Below are 22,632 nucleotides of genomic sequence, written 5' to 3' on the forward strand. Positions count from 1 at the left end.
CAAACTTCATGGGAGGAGAAGGAGATGCACATTTCCAATGTTAAACAAAGATATTGTTTGCCTGGAAATGAGAGGAGAAAGCAGGCTGCGGGCTTCTGTTTGGCAGTTTGAGCAGGAAGAGGTTGGGAAATGGAATCGTGATCATGTAGGTATTGTTTCTTCTTTTGGGGCAGCAACTCTGTGAAGAAGCCACTTCTGCTTTCCTTCTCCAGAGTTTGGGGAAAATGAGGAGCTGTGAGTCTGAAGAAGAGAGAATGCCCATGAACAGCATGTCCTTCCAGTTGAGAGGCTCACAGTTTTTCTTTGGTTTCCTTTTTTTTTTCCCTCTTCACTCTTTGTTTATTTTTATCTTGTTTTATGAATGGAGTAGAAAGAATGAGCAGGTGAGCATGAGTGTGGATGTTCTATGTACATTTTTATGGGGCCTCATATGAGTAAGCCCAAGTCATATTTACCAGCAAATCTAGGATTTGTCTTAATGTTTTTAGTTTTTTTGCACCCACCTCACCTACGTGCTAGATTAAAAAAATACCAACTGAATATTCTCAGCAGAAGGTAAAGAATTGTTAATGTGTTTCCTTCATACTCAAAACTGACAGGTCCACGTAATGATCAGTTACTCATATCTAATAGCTTAAATATCCCAGATTTTTCTCTTTCAATCTGGTTCTTAAAAAAAAAAAAAGGGGGGGGGCATTTTGGATGTATGTAGGTGTGTGTTAGGGCTGGATTATTAGAATTGGGGTAGCATGTCTGGCACTTTGCAATATGTTAGAGAGTTTCCATCATTTTTATACAGTCCCTGTAAGCAGCAGTGTAAGACCTTCCTTTTGGTTTTTGGCCAAAAAAAAAGTGTGGCATGACCATACTGGCTTTTATGCCATGGAATTAGTAATTCTCTTTGTCAACAGAAGCTGTTTGAGGGTTGAAAAGGAAGTGATGTGAATAGAGGTGATCAGTTTTGTCTGATCTTGTGTTGGGCAGGTATTAATACCACGAGGACTGTCAGCAGACACGGATGGCACGCTCTGTTGCTCACCAAGTTAAAGTTTGGATGTTCTTGTTTGTTCTTGTTTGTCTACACTGCCCTGTAGGGTGACAGTGGACTGGCATCCTGTGTCAGGACTTGAAGTGAGGTGCACTGGGCCTGCTTTTTGATAGTCTGGTTGCAGCTTTATGCATGATGTCAAACTGTGAAATATTTTTATTTGACCCCTTCATAGCCACTTGCAGATCAGAACTTGGGTAAGGCTTTGGAAAGATGTGATTCCCATGAAAATTCATATTTTTAGGAAGTTATTTTCTGATGAAGAAGAGCCTAGTCCTGCTGAAGATGGCAAGTGGAGGGGCTGTACAGGGAATCGTGAGCATCTGTTGGACTCTTTTTGTCACATCAGGACCTTGGTGTCGGAATTTTTTCTGGGGCTGGTGCAGATCTTGTGCCTTTTCTCCACATGTCACTGCTCTGCAGTCTCTACCTTTAACAGACTTGTAGAAGGAATTCCTGCTGGGGCTCCTTGGTCTTTATTTAGCTGTGTGGACCTCTCTGGAGCTCTGTAAGATGCTCATATTCCACTGTTTTCCAAGGGGATAATGCACACTCTAATGCTGATGCCTAGAAAAAAAGGTACAAAGAGACTTGATTCTCATCTTGTGTGCTAGTGTGGGCAATTAACTACAAGGCCTTTTCTGACACATATTTTTACTGCTTTGATGATTGTTTATGAACGATTCTGACACATCTAGTGTGGAAGAACTGGATGCATAATGACCTAAATAGCTGTAGGTAGGTCTCTTCCTTCAGCACAGAATCTGCCTTCTGATTTCAAATTAGTGTTCAGCATTGGGAGGTTGGGTTTCCAGGGGAGAGGAAGTACATTTACTACACTGGGTATGTCACAAGTGTTTAGTATAATTGTTTATTTGTTTCCTGAATGAAAGCAAAATAGTACTTTCCAGATAGTTTGTCTAAAAAAAGATAAATTACTTTCCAGTTTTTGACAAAATGTTTACACTTGTGGATTATTTTAAGTAATAAGACATTATTCAGTGATGGGATATTTTAGGGTAATTCTTTTCAGAGGATCTTATTCCTGTGTTTAAAGAAATGAAACTCGGCTAAAGCTGTTTTTTTAATTTTTTTTTTAATCTGCTGTTCATGTGGCTACAGCTGGGAAGGGCAAAAGAAACCAGTACAAAATGTGATAATATGAAAGTCAGATGTTGTTTTATCCTGGCCTTGTAGGCTACCCATGGTGCTTTGCAGGGGAGATGCAGCTGTTCTGTTCTTTGGAGTCACTACTGTTTTTTCTTGCTTCTTTCCCTGTTTGAGGAGAGTGTTTTGAGATGTTCTTATGAAAGAGACAATTCAGGGGGAGGGTGGTGGCATTACTCTTTGGGCTGTTCAAGTGCTTTTGCTTTTCCACAGTCCCCGTTCTGCAGTTTGCTGGGAAAGTAGCACAGTGTGAAGAATTACAGAATCTACTGGAACATAACAGCATGTGTGGCCAAGCAGGGCTGATGTGAAATGCAGATAACTCATACATTGCTTCCTCGTTGGGTTGATTTCATCCCAGCAAGGCTAACCTGGGTGGTCAACACGAGACTGGGGATACTGTTGGGGTGTGCAGAATGCACTTAAATACATGGGTTTTTTGTGAATACAAATATATTTATTATGCTCTCAGAAAGGGCAGGCTCATCTGGCCTCCTCTCTAAGTTGTGTGAAGAGGTTTTGTGTTGGAGTGTGCTCCAATTGTAGGTGGCTTGCCATGGGGACAAGTCGCAGCTCTCCTCTGACTCTGGTCTTGTCATTGCCCTGACAGTCAACATCCTCCTCTGAAACCCCAGGGTGGAAGTAGGTGTTCAGAAAGAGCTTGGCTTAGCAGAACAGCTCCCACAGCTTTAACCTCAGCCTCTGAAACTGCTTAAATGTTTCTGCTTCAAGCTAACCTTGGCTCCCTTGCTGCAACAGGGGTGTCTGTCTCAGGGCATCAGGGACAAGCCTGGAAATTTCAGCCTGAGGAATTAGCTGGTGGGAAAAAAAAAAGTGAAAGCTTGCACTAGTGCAGTCTGGCTCACATTGTCTTACAAATGTGCTGTGTACTTTGCTCATACCATGGTTTCCCTGTTACAGGGTGAAATCCTGCTGATTTTGAGCTGTGTAATAATACAGAGGGAAAGCTCAACTTTTGAGGGCAGAGTAAATTTATTAGGCTAATAACAGCCTAATTTATTAGGCTAATAACTCCTTTCAGGAGGTCCTGAAAGGAGTCCCTTGTGTATTTTTATCCTTTAGTTATGTTTCAGATATGCTTTTCTTTAATAAATATTTTTGGTATTTATCATATCTTCTAGAAACGGTGCAATATCTTGCCTTAACTTGACTTGTGGGTGGCTTCTGATAGTTTTCTATTCTAAAGCATGTTGGGTAGCCAGAAGAGTGCTTGAAATATTTAAATTTCACTCTGTTGTTGCCAAAGCCATGACAAGCAGCAGGGACTTTAGCATGCCATTTGTGTTCACAGAGAAACTTCTCCTGCCTTACCTTTGGGATGCAGAGCATACCCCTTGAAAAGTGCCTGCTGGTGTCCAAGTGTGGCTTCTTGTGGACAGTGGGGAATACTTGAAGGAAAGCTTGCTCAGTGTTGCATGTTCAGTTGGAACCCTGAGGGCTCTTCCCCCTGAGTGCTGAGTGTCTCTTCTTAGGTGTCACTATTTTTAAAGCTGAAATAAAATTTGGAGAGCAGATTCTATGAATGATACTGGAAAAACAAAGCATGTGAATAATTACACTCAGAATATGAGAAGGCAGTTTCTGAAGAACTTTTGTACAAGTCCTGATAGTTAGAAAAACAAGCACGTTCTCCAGAGTTACAACCACCCTGTGCAATTACTTCTGAGTAATACACTTTGTTGTTTGTTGTGCTCTCTTCCAACAGCTGAAACTCAACTGCGAAACTCAAGAGTCACAGCGCAGTCATCTCAGAAATAACCTCATGTGATTAATGCAGTGCTAGCTCACAGAGCTGCTCTTCTGCTGACTGTGCAGTACCCAAGCGTGTGGCTCTTGCTCTCATCAGTCACCACAGTGTTGTGTTCCATGCTGTGTTGTACAGCTGTGTCATATTGTACTTGCTGAGCATGTTACTGAGCAAGAATGTTTTTAAAGAGGAGGCTGTAAGTTGAAATACAACTCTTGGTGTGCTCAGACTGTAGGAATACTGTCAATTCAGATCATCAAAGCTATTTTCATTGTTGCTGTGGCTGATTTAGTTTAATTTCAGTGGTATTAAGTCATTACAGTAACAGTGTAATTTAATATAATCTTTTTAAATAAGGAAATTAATACTGTGTGTACCAAATAGATGTAATATATTGAAGGGTTGCAAGTAGAGCAATAATCCAGTGTTCCAGGCTGTATCACTGCTTTTGTGTCTAACCTCTAAACGTTTTTTTTAATTGCCTTAGTTTAATACACATTGCTAGACAAAATGTGAGTAAATTATGGTGATTACTGGAGAGAACACAGTTGATCTAACCCGTTTTAATTGTATATAATTTAAACACTGATGTCATGAAGTTACACAGTTGCATATTTTTACTACAGCCATATGTTCTTCTAAGTAAGAGACTCAGGGGACTCAGCATTTCATAATTCACTCTGCACAGTTAATGCAGTTAACTGCATTTACCTGCCTGTCATTTTGCACAGTTAGTGCAGTTAACTGCATTTACCTGCCTTTCACTTGCATGGAAAAGTGAATGAGTTAAAATACTCTGCAGAAGTTTTGTTCTGTGTTAATACTGAGTTTAATTTTTTTGGTATGTTTAATTCAGGACATTTGTTTATTATTGTGTATTTTAAAATGTTGGTTTAGGGGCTAGTTATAGATTAATTTGTCTATAAAATGTTTAGTAGTGGAGCACAAGGAGCTGCTGTTCTGTTGGTGAATAAATTAAAGTTTTTCAGTTGTGGGTAAGGTTAGTGTACAGAGATTAGTGTAGGGCAGGATTTTTGCCTTCATATGGGCTTGGCACATATTCCTCTGTAATGTGGATTTAATTCAGGTACTATTGTCCAGTTTTCTTTGTCTTTCTGGGGTTATACTTTGTTGGTCAATTTAAGGGCTACATTTTGAGGAATGCCTGGTTTTGGGCAGTACAGAGATGAGTTTTTTCCTGTGCAAATGTGGTTGTTCATTGGGGTTAATTATCCATAAGGTCCTGACTTATGCGGGTACTAGAATAGCTGCTAGCTATGAATTATTTAGCACAGCATCAGATTGCGTGCCACTTAAGAAGGCCTCTGCCTATGAAGCCCTATATCTTGTTGAAATCCACTCAACAGTATGAAGGTTACTGGTATTTTATTGTACTCTTTCATTTCTATTTTAAGATTTGTCAGTAAATATTTCATGGTGATAAGTAATGAAAATACCTGTGCAAGAGTAGGCCAAGCTTGTTTTTGAAATGCTGAGGTGTTGAGCTACTCTTCAGTCTTAACTTGTCTTTGAAATTTGTTTTAGATCTTTGGCTAGCATCACACAGGTAGCATTTTCTCCACTCAGATTTATGTAGTTGAGACAATTCATATCCTAGACAGTTTTTTTAGATGGTACTTCATTGTGGGGAAGGGATAAAGGCTTAATGAAAGGCTTGCAAGAGTTACAAGATTTCAGTGCTTTCTACAAATTGCTGGAGTTGCTGATACATCTGACTAGAGCAGACTGTGGCTCATATTACAGAAGCTTTTTCAGGAGAAAAACTGCAAATACAGCACTTTGAAGCAGTTCCAAGTGCAGATAAATTTACTGTATGCCTTTAGGAGACTGGTCATGGCAACATAGCACTGAATGTGTTTTTTAAGAATGCTAAAATAAGTGTTTTCTCATCATATGCTACATTTTTCACAAAGCCACCTGAAAACATATGAGAAGAGCTTAATGAAGAAGTTACTTTGGAAATGTTAAGGGAAGAAGATAAACAGTAGAAGTATTAGAGAAAAAAGGGTTTTGTGGGGCTTTTGGGGGAGAGAGATTAATGCTTTATGATATTTAAGGAAGAGCTGTCAGATGTCTGGAAAGGTTTTTTGTCTTGTCTACTTCTGACTCTTCCCATTCTCTTTCTGCTAGTAAGTTTTCCTTACTATGGACCTCTGAATTGGGATGCTCTGTTATAGCTGAACATTTTTTTTTAGAATTGTTTTGTAGGACACTTTCAACCAAAGTAGAGCCTGTTCTTTTTCTTTTCCAAATGAGATTTGTAATGTATGTGATGCTGCTGGAAGCTGACAGGGTGAGATACAGCCATCCCTTGGTGCCTGCTTTGGCACTTGAAGATAAAATTGGCCTTTAATCTTTTTGTGCTCCTTCACAGGGTAGTGAGTAATTTAAGTATCCATTAAGGGTTAGTAGTTAAATGCTAAGATCTTGCTGGATGTGTTTAATTTCTCCTTAAAGGCAAGGATCCACATGAGTCCCTTTGAACAGGCACTACTTGAGCTGTGCAGTTTTAATAAATTCTCAAACCTCTAATAGTTGTGCAGTGTGCTACTGTCTGATACTTTGATGGAAATGCAGCTTTGTTTACAGATGGAAAGAACTCATTAAGTTCTGCCCTGGTGTAGAATTTTTAAGGATATTTTCAAACTGGGATCTTAAAATTGAACTGAAAATTAGTGGGACTTTGCTTACTCTGGAACTTTTTGATCTGTGATTTAATTGTCTTCTCTGTGCAAGTACATTATGCTGGAATAAACTATACTTTAGTAGGCAGCCATAAAATTTGAATTGTCAGTTTTCCTGATTCAAGTACAAGGTTTCCTGATATTTGAGAGGAAATTCCATTGTGAATGTGTGCACTGTGGCTGCAATAGTTACGGCAAGAAAGGAAGAAGTGCCTGAAAGACTTGCTTTTTTTTTATTTTTCCCAAATGTAACATTTTATTCCTGCTGTGCATAAGAACAGGCTATCCCCCAAACCTACAGGTGTCTGAGGAACAGACTACGAAGTTACATTCTGCCTTTTATTTTTGTGTTTAAAATAAACTTTCTCCTGTTGTTGAAATGTGTCAGTTGAAGTATTGCAGTTAAAAACAATGCTGGAGTGTCATTGTTTTGATACAGTGTCTCCCCAGAGCTTTACTGAAGCCTTGATATCTATTGTTTCCTATTTAGCTTTTATCAAGTGGTGATTTTATGCAATGGCATCAAGCCACAGTTCTTCACCAGTGCCTCAGTCGAACAGCAGTGATGCTTTCTTTAAAAAAGAAGCGGACGCCACGAAACGCTTTCGCCCTGTGCAGGCCCTGCCGGACGTGTGTCCCAAGGAACCCACAGGTAATGCAGCTGTGCTGGGAGAGGGAGAAAGCAGCTCTGTTTGCTGAACCATGGGCAGCTATCCAGTCAATATTTCTTGCATACTGGGTGTAGTGACTAAGCCATAGTCTTACTTCCAAGCATGCTGTGATTCTTTTTTATACCACCCCATGTTCCTTTTGGAGCAATAGGAGAGACTATTTGCAGCTTGTTTTAAGATGTCCCCATTATAGGTGGGACTTTGCTTGCATCATTCCACCTTACAGCTATGATCCATACTCCATGTAAGAAGAGGGTGCAGTCTGACACAGCTGGTAGCAGACATGTCCAGTGTGCTTGGAGCCTGACTGCATTCCTTCTGGGAGACATCCCACCCCTTCTGCAGGAAGAAGCAAATGACCTCTCTGTAGTACTAAGTCTCTGGTGCTGTTGTTAAACCAGATTTTTTTCATGGTTCCAGCAATGGTTCCATGTGTTGCTCTAAGCTTAGTTTACACAAAGGAGCAGGTGGGATGGGGGTCTTAGAATTATGATATATAATGCTAACAAATTGCAGCTGTCATTTTGATCAAGATCAGGTTATTAGAAATATGTTTGTGGTTGGGATATTTTTCTCTTCAGTAGAAACTAATGTTGAGCTAAATCTGTTTAATGAGTGTCAGTACACCACTTCTGTGTTCAAAACTTGATTTGGTTAATCTCAAAAGAAATGCAGGGTGAAGTGTTGCTGAAGGAGAATATTGGTTGTTTGCACAGATAATTCTAATCCAGTATGTAATTGGTGAAATTGTTTCTCACCCTAACAAACTGTTTTGTCTTTTGTGCTGCAGGCAATCCCAATAACTTACATGACAGCCCATCTCTAGTTGTGGATCAGCAAAGATGGACTATTTATCATTCCAAAGTCAATCTCCCAGCAGCACTAAATGATCCTAGGTTAGCAAAAAGGGAATCTGATTTCTTTACAAAAACATGGGGAGTGGACTTTGTGGACACTGAAGTCACGCCTTCATTCTACCTCCCACAGATCACCAAGGAACATTTTGCATTATACCAACAGGAAATCACTCCGGTAAGAACTCCCAATTAGGTGCACGTAGTCCTAGGAACCAGAAAGAGATCCTTCTTCTAATTAGATTATCCTGGCTAGTAGCCCACTGTACAGTTGTTGATAATTAATTTGCTTTTTCAGTGTTGTTTGGGTCTTCATTAGACATTGGTGGTTTTATAATCTCAGAACCCATCGTGTGGAAAATGCTCTCTGAATTGTCCTGAGGCAATTTCATGTTATTTTTAACTTCTGTTTCTGAGTACTGAGCTCTGCACCAGGACTTGCAGTTCATATTTATTCTTTCTGGTTGTTAATCATTTTTTCCTGTAAGGATTGATTAAGGATTGGGCTCTACAATGCAGCATAGCATTCTCAGACCTTTGGATCAAATGACTACATGGTGCAAGGGTTGGCAGTATTTTTTAGGAGTCTTCAATCTAAACATTGAAACAATTATACATTAACTTCTTGAACTATAAAGAGGCCTATTGTCTTGGTGGTTTCTTTTGTAACAGGGAAGTGTAAGCTACACCTAAGGACACCAGGACCAGTAGGAGACTTCTACAATCTCTTAAAAATACAAGTGTCAGTAAGTATGTGGTATTCTTTTTTTTTTTTTAACTGAAAGAACATGTAGAAGTCTCCTGCTGTTCTCTGCTTCCTTGGTTTGTAACTTCCTTCATTTTTTTTTGCTGGTTCAGAATTAGCTGCAGGAAATGTTACTTGTGTAATTATAGTTAAAGACTGTAGAAGGGAATTGTCTATAAATGAACTACAACTGAACTATTGCCTTTAACTCACATATTCAGCATTTAAAATGTTTTAAAATTTCATCCTTTAAAATTAGTACTTCATGCAGTGACTGCTAAATGAAGGTTTTGAAACTGGGACCTGAGCTGTGATGTAGCTTCTTGCAGAAATCTAGTTAACATTGGTATTCTTTAGAAACGTAATTTATCATCACAATGGTCTCTGGTGGTGTTTAAAATTTGAAGCTCAGCATGATGAAACAAGATATGTGGTTTCAGCAAGGTACTCATTAGTAATATGTGCAAGTAATTTCTATTTTCATCCAATTTGATTTAGCAATGAAAAAGGATTCTTTGTGTGTTAGTGTGCTTCCTGGATTAGTCAGCAAATAAGTGTTTGTATATGTAATTACAGTTGATCTATGATTGTATATCATTATGTAGAGAAGTTATTACACCTCCTCAATAACTTCTGTGTTCATTTTCTCTTGAGATGTAAAGATACAGGAAAAAACCAACACATCCATATAGGTTGAAGTTTTTAATACCTTTCACCTGGACAAACTTCGTCTGAAGGAAAATACTGTGAACTTGCCAGAATTATTTTGCGTAATTTAGTTGTGTTTCATTGAATGTTTTGCTTCAAGTGAAAAAAAATCTGGGTTTTAATCAGAATAATTCTTTAATGTTTTTTCTCTTCTACAGAGAGAGAAGGTTCATGAAAGGTGCAAGAATATTTGTACTCCTAAAGATTCCTTTGACAGGACACTATTACACACTCACGGTACAGTCAAAGCCTCCTTTAGTTATTAAAAAGTGGTGTCTTTTTGTATCAGTATGTTATAACATCAGTAGCAAGTGTTATGTTGTTACTCATCATTGATTCTATAATATACTAATTGTCTCTGTTTCTTGCTTGAGATCTTAATGTACAACAATAGCTGATGATTTCTTTGAAACAAGAATTGAAAACTCAGATGTGGTAGGCTGAGAGGTGTTCATGACCACTGTTGACATTTTGTAGGTCAAAACGTTAGTGATGCCTGCTTTTAAACTTTTTCTTGGCATGTTTGGATTTGTGACAGGTTGTTGTGGCCCTGGCAGTGTTTTCTTTAACTGCTTTTTTATTTAAAGATCCATTGAAACTGTTGCATCAAATTTGTATCACCTATTGGCTTCTCAGTGGAGAACTGCAGTGCAAGTCCTGTATCTGCCATGAGAGTCATATCGTGGCTGAGGTGGGAAATTATATCTCAAGATGATCTAGTCTAGACCATCTGCTCAAGCCAGGGCCACCTGTGGGAGGACAATGTCCAGTTGGGTTGTGAATCTCATAGATGGAAATGACACAATCTGTCTGGACAACCTGTTTCCGTGTTTTACCACCTTCACAGTAAAAATACTTCCTTGTGTTCAAATGAAATCTTTCATGTATCAGTTTCTGCCCATTGCCTCCTGTCCTGGCACTGGGCACCACTGAGAAAAAACAGCTTTGTGTTCTTTGCACCCCCTCATCAGATCTTGAAGCACATTGACCTTCCCTGGGATTTTCCAGTCTAAACAGTCTCTCCTCCCTGTTTCTTAATCATCTCCATGGCTCTTGACATGATTCATTCCAGTATGTCTAGGTCTGCCTTGCACTGGGGAGCTCAAACCTGCGTGTGAAGGCTGAATTTCAGCACTTCATGGAAGTAGTTTAACTAATAGGAAACCAGACAGGAAGGAAGGCAAAGGGCAAATAAAAAAAATTTAAAAAGAGAAAAATATATATATAAAAGAAACACTCATAACTTGGAGGAAGTTTTTATTATTTATTTTAATTTACTTTCTCAAAAGCATTAGCATAAAAAGCTTTGTTTATCAATCTCTTTCGTAAGTCTTATCTATATCAATGTCTACAGGTAATACAGCAAAAAGGATTCAGTATTTTACTCCTTCTGATTAAGTTGTTTCTTCCTCCTCTCCTGTGCAAAAGGAAACCCTTCTGCAGGGTTTCTCTTTATTGGTGTTACTTTGGAATAGCTGTTCCAGAATGAGTCTATCTGTGCTGCATACTGCAAAATTAAAGTGCCTTCTTCAGTCTTACCTTAATCCATCTTAAAAGACTATTGAGTGTTTTTAAAAAGAAAAAGTTACTGTCACCAAAGTAACTGGGAGCTCCTTGTGTAGCTGGACAGTTCTCAGTAGAAGCATCATTTGGTAGACTAAAGCTTCTATAAGCTGAATTTTCTATAAATTCTGCTGTTATTGTTTCCTGTCTTCCTCTAACTCCATCCCACAAGATTTAGCCTTTCACTCCTGTAAGAAATGGTCTGTCCAAAGGCTGAGGGCAGCAGGATGATTCCGAGGTTGCTTTTTGTACTTTGATACAAATAAAATAAGAGACAAATGAAGTAAAAACCAAAGAGAGCAGTATGGGAGCTGATGCTGCGGTTGCACTTGCCATGTTTGTCAGGGTTGTGCAGACTGTCCAGCAGAGATATGGGCCTGTTGCTTTTAAATTCCTCAACTTTTTGTCCTCCAGTGTGCCTCCTCTTCATAATGCCCACTAAAGTAATGAGTAAGGGTGGGACAGGGGATTTTGGCTGAACCTCAAAAGTCTGAATTTGCCTTTTCTTCAAGTTCTGCTGGGATATAATGAATTAACTCTTTTCCCAGCTCAGTTCTCTCACCCTCTGCAATTGTCAGGTCAACATACTCCATGGGAATTAGTGCTGCTGTGCTGCTTGGTCAGTGCTTGGGACTCTGGCCCAAGCCCTTGTTCATCCTTCTTGTCAGTCTTTGTGCATCCAAGCTCCAAGTGCTGTGCAAAAGTGATTATATGGGCAGCTTTAGTCTGAAGCACTAAAACTGGGATGATGTTAGAAGGAGCTTTTACTGGCCCTTGCCAGTGCACTAATGAATGTGAAGTGCTAAGTGGATTGCTTTGTATGACAAACACTGACACTGCCAAAGCAGCCAAGTGCAAGCTCCCTTGAGTAGTCTGGGCATGAGACCTGAACTGCAAAGGACAAAAGAGTACTTCAAGGAATCAGAGTATTTCAGGTTGGCAGGGGCTTCAGAAGGCCTTTACTGCAACTGCCATCTCAAAGCCAGTTCAGCTGTGAGGTCAGACCAAGCCATTCAAAGCTTTACCAAGAAAAATAGAAGTCTCCAGAAAATATCTACAAATATATATCCAGAAAATCTCCAAAGTACCCAGCCCTTCTGGGCAGCCTGCTCCAATGCTTGACTATCCTCATGTCATCAAGACTCTTTTCATGTTTAGTCAGAAAGTTTCATTTCAATTTGTAAGCCTGTTCCCACTCTGTGAGGAGCATGGCATCATTGTCTTGAAAACTTCCTCATGGGATGCACTTGTTCAAGGGAATTTCCTATTGTTTGCTCATTAATGACTACCTGTGTTTTGTTTAATTTTAGATAAATCCAGGACAGATCTGGAACAAGTACCTAAGGTATGGCTTCTGTGGACTTGGAGCTGTTGTAAGGCTGTCTCACATGAAGTGTTGGATATATGCATGTACTCTGTTCTTTGTAGAAATTTTGTCCTCACTGAAGACTTGAGTTGTTTCTCAAGAGGATCCGTAGTGCTCAGAATTTAAAGACTAAGGATTATTTGCTTTGTTTGGGTTTTTTTCTTACTGTTTTCATGGTCTCAGTTTTTTCTCTTAAAGTATAATACAAATACCATTATTTTATTAATTTTTAAATAAATGAAGTTAAGACCTCAGAGCTGAGCAGAATTAGCCAGTCTAGGAGAAAAGGAAAACTTCCCTTTGTGAAGAGTTTGAGAAAAGCTTGAATATTGCCTAGTGTGCAGCTCAGCATTAGGTTTAACTACTTGAATCCTTGATCAGAGCTCTCTAGCATGTAAGCACGGAACATACATGATGTGGATTTTTGTGTCAGGTTGACAAAAGACACAGCTCCAGATTCCATTTTAGTCTGAATAATGTTTTTATAGGTACAGTAAGAAGTCAGAGTATTTATATGAGGTCAGCATCTCTATGCCAGTTGTGTAGGCTGCAACTTGAGTAGCTGTCACTGCAGTGTTTAGTCCAGGAAACAAGAATGCTTGAGTGGTGTGATGCTGCAGTCTGCATTGAACCTTTTAAAATTACACTTCATAAATAAAAGCAAGAGGGTTCTACTGCCTGCCTGTAAGCTCAAGGTTTTTTTCAAGTATAAATAATGTTACCAGAGAGAATTTTAGATGAATAGTTCTCCAGGAGGTGTGGTTAATGTTACATGTTACTGACTCTTCCTGTGCCCAGCACAGTTGCTACATCCTGCCTAAAGGATGTCAGCTTGAGGCTCTGCTCCCTCCCAGGGAGCACTTGCTGCACCCTGACAGCCAGCTGGATGATCAGCCTGGGGGGGAGCTGTGGCCCCAGGAATGAGCAGATCTGCAGCAGGATGCCCTTGTTAGTGAAGAAGCTTTGCTCAGATCCTTGAGAGGGCCCACCTGCACTTCAGAGCTGCCGATGTTTACACACTCAGGGTGTTTGGGTCATCTCACATGGTGGAATCCGTATGTAACTTTGGAGCTGTGACTTCCACTTTCAGGAGGATATGACTTTGTCAGATCACACAGGCTTTTAAAGTACATTGGTTGTAAGGTCTGGAATTAATTTGTTTGCCTGGATAAATGAAAATTTGGATGTTGAAATCATCAAATAAGGTCTCTGTTAGCTTAATGAGAAAAGAAATGTGTTTAACTGGGGCAAAAAATATAGGGGTGAGTGAGGCACATTTATTTCTTTTTTTTTCTGTTTCAGATTTTTATGAAACCAGATTTTGCCTTGGAAGATTCCTTAACATTTAATGCCGTTTTACCATGGTCTCATTTTAGTACCGCTGGTGGAAAAGGAAATCGTGATGCAGCTTCCTCCAAGTTACTTCAAGAAAAGGTACAACTTTGACACAAGTTATGGTTATCCATCAGTGCTGGTGGATACTGCACAGGAACTCCATGGCTGCTACTGTGTAGTGTTTCTTGAGACATCATTGTGGGCTTTGCTATCTCTCATTTTACATCAGGCCGCAGATTGTTAGTAAATCATGCAGGAAGCATCCTACTGAAAGAGAACTTCTTTTTCCCTTCTCAGTAAATCTGTCAAATCTGGGAAAAAAAAGAATCTGTGTATGATGTAACAACTGGCTTTTCATGACAGCTGTAACTTACTGAAACAGCTGTGTATGGAGAACTTCAGGGGTGTGGAGTAGTTTTCTAGGGAGGAAGAGCAGTTCCGTGAGAACGGAAAGCTGGATTGCACAGGTTGTATGTACACTGTATCAGACTACATCTCAGGAAAATTTCAGATTCAAGGCATTGTGGTTTCTATGCTAAAAGCAATACTACATCCTATGGTGTTTGTGTTTTAGGAGATTCCTCTTACTTTTGTTGTTGTCTGCACTGATCTGTTTTTGCACTTCACAAAGAAGACCATGAAAGCAGTGCGGTTTCTTTCATATTGGAAAGAGAAGTCTCATCTTGGTTGTTTTTATCTTTTTTTGCTAGTTATGTAGTCATAATATAGAAAATCTCATACTGAGTCATCTGTAAAGTACAAATGCCAATAAAATGCTTTTAGAAAATCTGAGTAGTGAGGTACATTAGGAAAAAATGAGGTACCTTAGGAAAAAATTGCATGAGAGTGTCTGGAAGCTGTTTTCAAACTTCTGGAAATTAGTCTTCCTGCTCTCCTGCCAACTCAGGAAGAAGTGACAGGCTCTGCTGCAGGCTAACTCAAAGGTATTTTAGGTTGTCCTCCACATCTAAAGTTGGAGGAAGGTTTCTTTGGAGTTTTTTGGGGCAGTTGCTGTCTGAAAATGAAAAAGCAGTGTCTGGCATATGCTGTGAAATTCCTAAAATGTGCCTGGAAGCAGCATGGACACTCAGAAAGGACTTGTGTTGAAGCAGACCCAGAGCCCTCACTGATGCAGAGGAGTGAAAACACTGCTTCACATGAAATGAGCCTACATTTGTTATTTTACTTTTTAAAGCCTCTGAACAGCACGAGGTTTACACTTACCACATGTAAATATGCACCCCGCTGCCATAATTGTCCCTAGCTCCAGGCACCATTTTCCAACAGGATTTTGAAAATCTTGTATTAAGCAAGATCTTTTGGACTACTGTTGATCTATTTCAAAAATTTTCTCATGGTGTTTTCTTCTTTACTTCCTCCCCTGTGTTTTCCTGCATTGGGACTGTAAGCTTTTTGAGGCAGGTGCTGTTTTCTCTGTTTGTTCTATCTTGTTTAGCATAGTTAAAGGACCTGGGGCATCTAGTTGGTACAATCACATAAATAATTGTTTGTAATAGCCCTTTCTCTGATCCCTGTGTCAGAGTCTGTCTTGGCTTTCCCTGTGGCTAGGTGTGTCACAGCTGGTTGGTGGAGGATCCTCTGATTAAATTAGATGTGAACAAAAAAGGTGGGTTTGTATATTGTATAAATCCCTAGTGTATCCATGGGAAGCAGTATGAAAATAACTCCAAGAAGGAGACATTCTGCAGCTGATTTCCTTTCCATCTCTGGTTGGCCTTTTGGAATTCAGCAGGAAGTTTGAATGCTTGGCACCTCTGAGAAACCAGGTCATCTGAGTATTAACATTCAGATGAGCATCCTAAAGCCTCAGTCCTTTGAGTTTGCATATTCAGCTTAAGCCAAAACACAGAGCTATTACAGTGAAAGAATCAGACCAGCACAGTGGTCTGGTAACTGTTTGACATAGGGAATTTGAATTTCAGGTTCTGAACATGTAGGTGTACTCTGTCTCTGGGAATCCCACAGTGCCAGCATACAGGAAATAGATTTAGTCCTAATTCCAGCTTGTTGGCAAAAGTACAACTGCAGCCCGAGATACCCTGGAGATTTTTGTACAAAGAAGCTACTACAGCTTTTTAAAGAAGCAGAGCCCTTTCAGTGGTGTGTCATTAAATATAGTGGCTGCACCTTGAGCAGCTTCAGTGACCCAAATTTCATAGCTTATCTGCATATATATACTGTTGCTTGCAAGCCACTATCCAGAGCTGTCTCCTGGTTACTGTCCATATTCTGTGGCCAGTGTGCAACCATGTGGTACAAAACTTTGGGTATTTTAGATTTATTTGCTTTTTTGACTTCTTATTTTCAAGCAGGAAAGGCATCAAATCAGTCTTCCCACAGTGATTTTGAGTTAATTTAAAAAGTTGCTAAACCACAATGCCAAAGGGATTTAGCTTTTATTAGCAAAATTTCCTCATGATAGAATGAGACAAATACTCTGAAAGTGTATTTGCATGGTGATAAAGCTTTCAGGTCATAACAGTAATGTTGGTTTTTCCTCTTCCCTCCTCTTCCCAGCTGAGCCATTATCTGGACATCGTGGAAGTCAATATTGCTCATCAGATTTCTCTCCGTTCAGAAGCATTTTTTCATGCAATGACCTCTCAGCATGAGTTGCAGGACTACCTCAGGAAAACCTCCCAGGCTGTAAAATTGCTTAGAGAGAAAATCTCTAAAATTGATAAAGTAATGTGTGAAGGATCCCTTCGAGTTTTAAGACTGTCACTCACCAGAAATAACTGTATAAAAGCATACAATAAACTGAAGTTAATGTCTACTGTACACCAAACACAGCCCACAGTACAGTTGCTGCTCTCCACTTCAGAGTATGTTGGAGCTTTGGACTTAATAGCAACAACACAAGAGGTGTTACAGCAAGAGCTTCAAGGTATTCACAGTTTCCGGTAGGTAACCGTGTAGGAAATACATAAAATGCAAGCAGAGCTGGAATGTGTTGAGCACATTGTGTTGGCTGAAGGGATTTGTTCCACTTTTGTTCATTCATTCTTAGAGGACCTAATACAGAAGGTATAAAATGTAAGTGTGGCATAAGCAGAGTGACTAATGCCTTTGCCAGAGAGGGGGTGGGGTTTTTTTGGAGTCGGATGAACTTTTGACATGTAAATGCTTTGTCCTCTGTTCTGGTTTACAGATGTTTTAGGGGTGCAGAGATGAGAGCAAAGCTGTGGCTGGACTTTGATCTTGCATGGCTTGTAGCTGAGAGGTGTTTTCCACCTGTATGGTTGTGTTTGAGGGTGCTAGGACAAGGGAGGAGAGGAGAAATTTGACTCTATGTTTTAGAAGGTTGATTTATTATATTATGATATATATTATATTAAAAATGCTATACTAAAACTATACAAAAAGAATAGAGAGAAAGGTTTATCAGAAGGCTAGAAAGGATAGGAGAGGAATGATAACAAAAGCTGGTGACTCCCAGAGTCCAAGCCAGCTGACTGTGATGGGCCATTAATTAGAAACAACTAACATGCACCAATCACAGATGCACCTGTTGCATTCCACAGTAGCAGATAGTTAATTGTTTACATTTATTTTCTGAGGCTTCTCAGTTAAAATAAGAGAAAAATCCTAGCAAAGGATTTTTCTTAAAATAACATAACTACACACCTGGGGGGCTGCAATCCTCCTGCAGGCAGCACCCCAGGGAAGGGTCCTTGGGCCTGTGTCTTTGGTGGCTGACCTGGGCTGGAGTTGTTAAAGCAACATGCAGGAATATTAACAGAGTAGAATCCTTCTACCTGATGTAAAATAAGCTGTCATAAGATATAGATACTTTAAAAGTGGTGCATGCAAAGCTGCCATTGTGGCATGATGCTGGCAGAAGCAGTGTATGCTAAAGTCAGCTCCAAGGCTTGCATCAGCCAGCTGAGGAGCTGTGTGCTAAGATTTCTGTGGATGCTGGGTGAGGGGTGTTTTGTTTAGAGGTTATGTGGTTCCTGTAGCCCAGTGGTCCACAGCTTGCATAATGGAAGCATGATTGCTGCTCAGTACCTGCAACATGAATGTTCAGAACTTTATATAGCTACTGCTCTTGTCCATCTTTTCTGTCAGGTTCCTAACACATCTTGTAGCTAGTTTGGAAAAAAAAATTATGTAGAAAAGATTTCAGGAAAATGTCCTAGAAAAAGTATTAAAAATGGAAAAAAAAATTAAAGAGGTAATAGATTATTGGGGTAAAGTTGCTGTTAAGTGTTTTTGCTAAAAAACCTAGAAACAGACCATCTCAAAAGTGTAACTTGTCTCTCTTCAGGTGCCTCAGTGCAGTTTGTCCTCTTTAGCGTTCCTGCTATCAACCACTTGATTCTGGTGCACAGCCCTTACCAAGTCACCTTTGTATTGACCTTGGTGACAAGTCAGTGCAGTTTTACAGCCCTGTGACAGCCTCACTCAGAATCAGCTGTGTTTTGCAGCTGGGTAACCTGTGTGCCCTGTCAGCAGAGAGTGCCATTCTCTTGTCATTGATGGACATGATGTCCCAAGAATGTGCCATTTTTTCAAAATTACCCTCAGGTGTGGAACATATTTAGATAATCATCTTGTCCATAAAGAATAATTTCTATGAGTGAAGCTTAGCTGGTTGTTTTGGTAGTTACAGACAGTGATGTGTGTGGGAAATGTCCTCTCTGCTTTGGACAGTAAAGGCTCACAGAGGTGGGTTATGAGCTACCTCAGTCATGTACCCCACCAGAAATGCAAGTGCAGTTGAGAAGCCCAGCACTTTCCAAATCTCACAGTGGCCTGTGTATATAGCTTTTGTGAAGAAATAATGTGGAGTGGAAAGATGGAAATCTCGATAAAACTTCTCAGTAGAATGTTGTGTTTCTGAAAAAATGGTGACAAGCACATATTCAGCTTTTCCCAATAAATAGCAAAGGTATCTTCTTGCTTTATTCTGAGCAAGAATGATGCAGTTGTCAAATGAGTTAAATACTCATTTTAACAAGATACTTCTCAAGCAATAACACATTTTATAAATAATTACTGGGTTTTTTTACTAAATATATGTTAAAAAAAACCTCCCAAAGTCTTGTTTTAGTGTTGCCACGGCAGCTTGTAAAATTTGGTGTTTTCAATTGAGTCATGTCAGAATCATTCAATATAAAGCAGCAAGAAAGCTATTCAAATAATCAATTTTTTCCCTTGACATACTGTTTGCAGAAAAAAATGTAGCTTGTTTCTAGTTGTAGCAAAAAATGAAAAAATCATAAAGGTTGTGTGAAGTAATACATTGGTTTCTTTAGTCTGGGTTAATGTCACTAATGATATGTGTCAGTTGTAACTGCTTGCTACTATAGTATAGAATTAAAGTTTTAGAGCTCTAGCTTTTTCAAGTTCACCCTTTTAATTTTACAAGAGAAAGCTGATGTGTTAACTAACTTAAAAATCTGTGAAAACACTTTCTGCATTGTTTTCACAGTCCTTGTTGGGGTGATGGAGATACAGTGATTTTGTTTGTTTGGGGGGGTGTGTGGTTTGGTTTTGTGTTTTGGGGTTTTTTTCCCACAGGTATGCTGGCAAAACACACTTTTACAGTATTTTGAATAGATATATTTTATTATATATTTATTATTTTATTTATATTTTTGAAAACATATATTTTGAATATATATATTTCATAGTTGATGCATAGAAAAATAGTTCTCATTTGTGTATTTTAAAAGAAGCTTTACCCTGAAGTCATCATTTTCCATAATAGAGTTGTCATATTCAGTATTCATTGAAAGGATCTGATGTGTGAGTGGTACCTGTTAAGAGATAATTACCAAAGTGGTTTTGTGGAGTGTGAATTAAGGTTTGACTTGTTCCTGAATGTTTCAGATTGGAGGGATTTTTGTGCCTGCTAGGGACTAGAACCTCTTGGACAAAGTGTTGGGGGCAGGTGCTGGGAGCTGTTGTTGGATGTTTCCATAGCTGAGTTTTGAGAGGACAGCTTTTGCTGTGTTTCAGTGCAGTTCAGCACAGGTGCAGAAATAATGTACCAAGGAGCATCTTCATGCTTACCTCAGTAAGAGCCTTTGTGTTGTGGCTCCTAGTCCTGCAGTCAGTTTTGCAACTCCAGTTATTATAATCTTTGGGGTGTTTTCCTGTTGTGTTTGTTCTGAAATGCCCATGGTGCAACTGGCTTGGATTTTCTACAGGCTATTTTTGTTTAAATTAGATATTTTAACTATGTCTGCTCCGTTCATTCCAGTGAATTATTGAACAATTTCAAAAGCAGGTACATCCCTGGTCATCTTGAAATTAAAATAAATAAATTAATCCACTCAGCTCAGATCCAGGAAGATTCCTGGACTTCAGCTCAGTGCTGGCTATGGGGGTTTCTGCAAGGAGGAGTCATAAGTTATGACAGCAAAGAATCCAGCTACACCAGCACTGAATGAAAGTCATGTTCATCCCCCCCATTTTGTATCTAGGCTTATCTAAAATATCACAGCTCCACTTAATTCTCATTTGTCAAGTGTCTGGGTTTGTTTTTGTTAAAGAAAAGGCAGTCTGCTTTTTACTGATACTTGTTCCCAGCTGTTAGTGGAAGTTGAAAAGCCTGAAGCGTTTGACATCTCTGAAGTTCACACTTTTAAAGGGTGGTTGACATTTCTGATGTGAGAAATTCCCTTGTGGTTCTGTATGACAACAGTCTGCAAAATATGGTCTAAATCTCCCATACGTGGGAAAAATATTTTTCATTTAGAGTAGCATAAAAAATGACAAATTTAAAAACTCCTGTGTGTTCTCTGAAAGCCATCCTGTCATGTGAATTTAATCTGTGATCACATCAAAAGCTCAAATGTTTGAATTAGAACTGGTGATCTGAGGAACTCGACAAGCAAAAGAAGTATTCCTTCTTTTTAACACCTTTATGCTGGCAAGCAGTGAGTATTCTTAGTTCTGGTTCACCTCTTTGGGCAGAGAGGTAATTGGCACCTTCCGAAAAAAGAAAAAAGCCCCTACTTCCCAATTTTATCTTCTATCAATATTCAAGCCCATATGTTTTGGTGTAAGGTGACAGTGCCTCTGAAAAATGCATGATTTCAGCTGCTCTGAGGAGTGAAAGATTGGAGCCTCCCATTAAGCCAGCGTTGATTGCATGGAAATTTTCTGCTGGATGGTTATTTTCTTCAACTGTGAACTAATGATTCGTTTTCAGGTTGATTATTTAGCTCATATCTCAATGGCTGTTTTTCTTAGGCATCTTGGCTCACAGCTTTGTGAACTGGAAAAGCTGATAGATAAAATGATGATTGCAGAGTTTTCAACTTATGCTCGCAATGATTTAAATAGACCCCTAGAAGATGATTGCCAAATTCTAGAAGAGGTATGTCGTTTATTGAAATAAACTGTCTCATGAATATGTTTGCATCTTTAACATGCATAATTAGCGCCAACTAATTCACTCAGGTCTCTAGTAGCAACACTATAATTTTAGACTATTTATCTTCTCATGCACACCTCTCCCCACCCATTTATTTTTGTGCTTGATAAGATTAAATAATTCTAATTAAATTCCGAACTGCAATCCAGGTCCACTTTATTTTTTTTTAAATAATCAGTTCTCTTTTCTGTCATTAAATGTATACTGAGTTCACTTCATGAACCTAAGCATGTAAGTGGAAAAGAACATGGACTCTCATGGACTTGGTTGTAAACATTAACTTTTGCAATGAAAGCTGATATTTGCATGTTGTTCTCATTGTGTCTCCCCATGCTTTTATGGGTGCTTATACCAAGCATATGCTTGCCCTGAATGCATGCTTCATTCACAGTATATATAGATATATATTCCTCATTCCTCTGAAGATGATAAACACACAAAGATTAGGCTATTGTGGTTGCTTTCTAGCCCAGAAAACATTTTTCTGGATTTTGCTTGTAGGGCTCTTTATTAATTGCTAGAGCCTATGACCTGTTCAGCCTTGTTTAATTCATTTAATGAGATGTAGTGGTTGGCAGTAACACTGCAGTGCTCCCCTTTCTGCCCTGTGGTTCCTTGCCCTCTGTGCTGCCAGCCTCACACTAGGGCTGTGCTTGGTGTCAGTCTTGCTCACGATCAGGAAACTCACTCATGGTTAGAAATATCCACAGGTTTAAGCACTTGTGAATGAGCCCAATTGAGGAATTGGCAGGAAAAGGGGTGGGAGGAAGAGACTCAGCTGGTATTGCCACAGGGACCTTTTTTTGTATGGGCAAAGTTTGGCATTAGTCTGGAGGAATTGGATTGACCTAAATGCTGTTCACTGTGTGCTTGATACATGAACTTTCTTACTGCTATGCAATTTCTTAAAATTGTTTCTTGTCTTCACCTTGATATCCTTGATATTTTTCATGTGTCTTTTTTTAAATTTTCTTTTTTCTTGATAGGAGAGACTTGTATCTCTAGTATTTGGACTTCTAAAACAAAGGAAGCTAAATTTTTATGAAATATATGGAGATGAAATGATTACTACTGCAAAGAATATAATTAAACAGGTAAGACAAACATTTCTGATGTACCTTACAAGCTTTTCTCTACCCCTTGCAAGTAATTTTTTTAGTCATTAATAACAGTTCTGATGAAGTTTTTTGGTGGCTGATGGTCTCTCAGTTAGAGCAGCTGAGCTTGCAGGCACTTAAGGGATCCCTGAAGCACAGAGGTCTTTACAGAATAACTTTGGAAGGTGTAGGTA

The 22,632-nt window shown here is 39.2% G+C and overlaps 1 protein-coding gene and 1 long non-coding RNA gene across 5 annotated transcripts in view; one reads left to right on the forward strand and one right to left on the reverse strand.

Annotated features, from left to right (window-relative positions):
* The window catches only part of VPS54 (VPS54 subunit of GARP complex), a 47,760-nt gene that overhangs the window by 1,590 nt on the left and 23,538 nt on the right, over positions 1 to 22,632 (forward strand). The window contains exons 3-11 of one of the 4 annotated variants that reach the window (XM_064414961.1): positions 7,179 to 7,340; positions 8,150 to 8,255; positions 8,347 to 8,391; positions 9,825 to 9,903; positions 12,540 to 12,574; positions 13,972 to 14,029; positions 16,469 to 16,854; positions 21,158 to 21,284; positions 22,328 to 22,435. In XM_064414961.1, coding sequence (XP_064271031.1) covers positions 7,205 to 7,340; positions 8,150 to 8,255; positions 8,347 to 8,391; positions 9,825 to 9,903; positions 12,540 to 12,574; positions 13,972 to 14,029; positions 16,469 to 16,854; positions 21,158 to 21,284; positions 22,328 to 22,435 — 1,080 coding nt within the window. In that variant the 5' untranslated portion in view covers positions 7,179 to 7,204. Of the gene's footprint in view, positions 1 to 4,755; positions 4,825 to 7,178; positions 7,341 to 8,149; positions 8,392 to 9,824; positions 9,904 to 12,539; positions 12,575 to 13,897; positions 14,030 to 16,468; positions 16,855 to 21,157; positions 21,285 to 22,327; positions 22,436 to 22,632 lie in introns of those variants that run through there. The other 3 variants (XM_064414960.1, XM_064414959.1, XM_064414962.1) reach the window with 3 other exon arrangements.
* Positions 683 to 4,668, reverse strand: LOC135297440 (uncharacterized). The gene is made up of 3 exons (XR_010359456.1): positions 4,361 to 4,668; positions 3,548 to 3,726; positions 683 to 1,615 (listed from the first exon to the last, which is right to left on the reverse strand). It is a non-coding gene; the product is annotated as an uncharacterized LOC135297440 (long non-coding RNA).

This window comes from Passer domesticus, chromosome 3 (genome assembly GCF_036417665.1).
Source record: "Passer domesticus isolate bPasDom1 chromosome 3, bPasDom1.hap1, whole genome shotgun sequence".
Lineage (NCBI taxonomy): Eukaryota > Metazoa > Chordata > Aves > Passeriformes > Passeridae > Passer > Passer domesticus.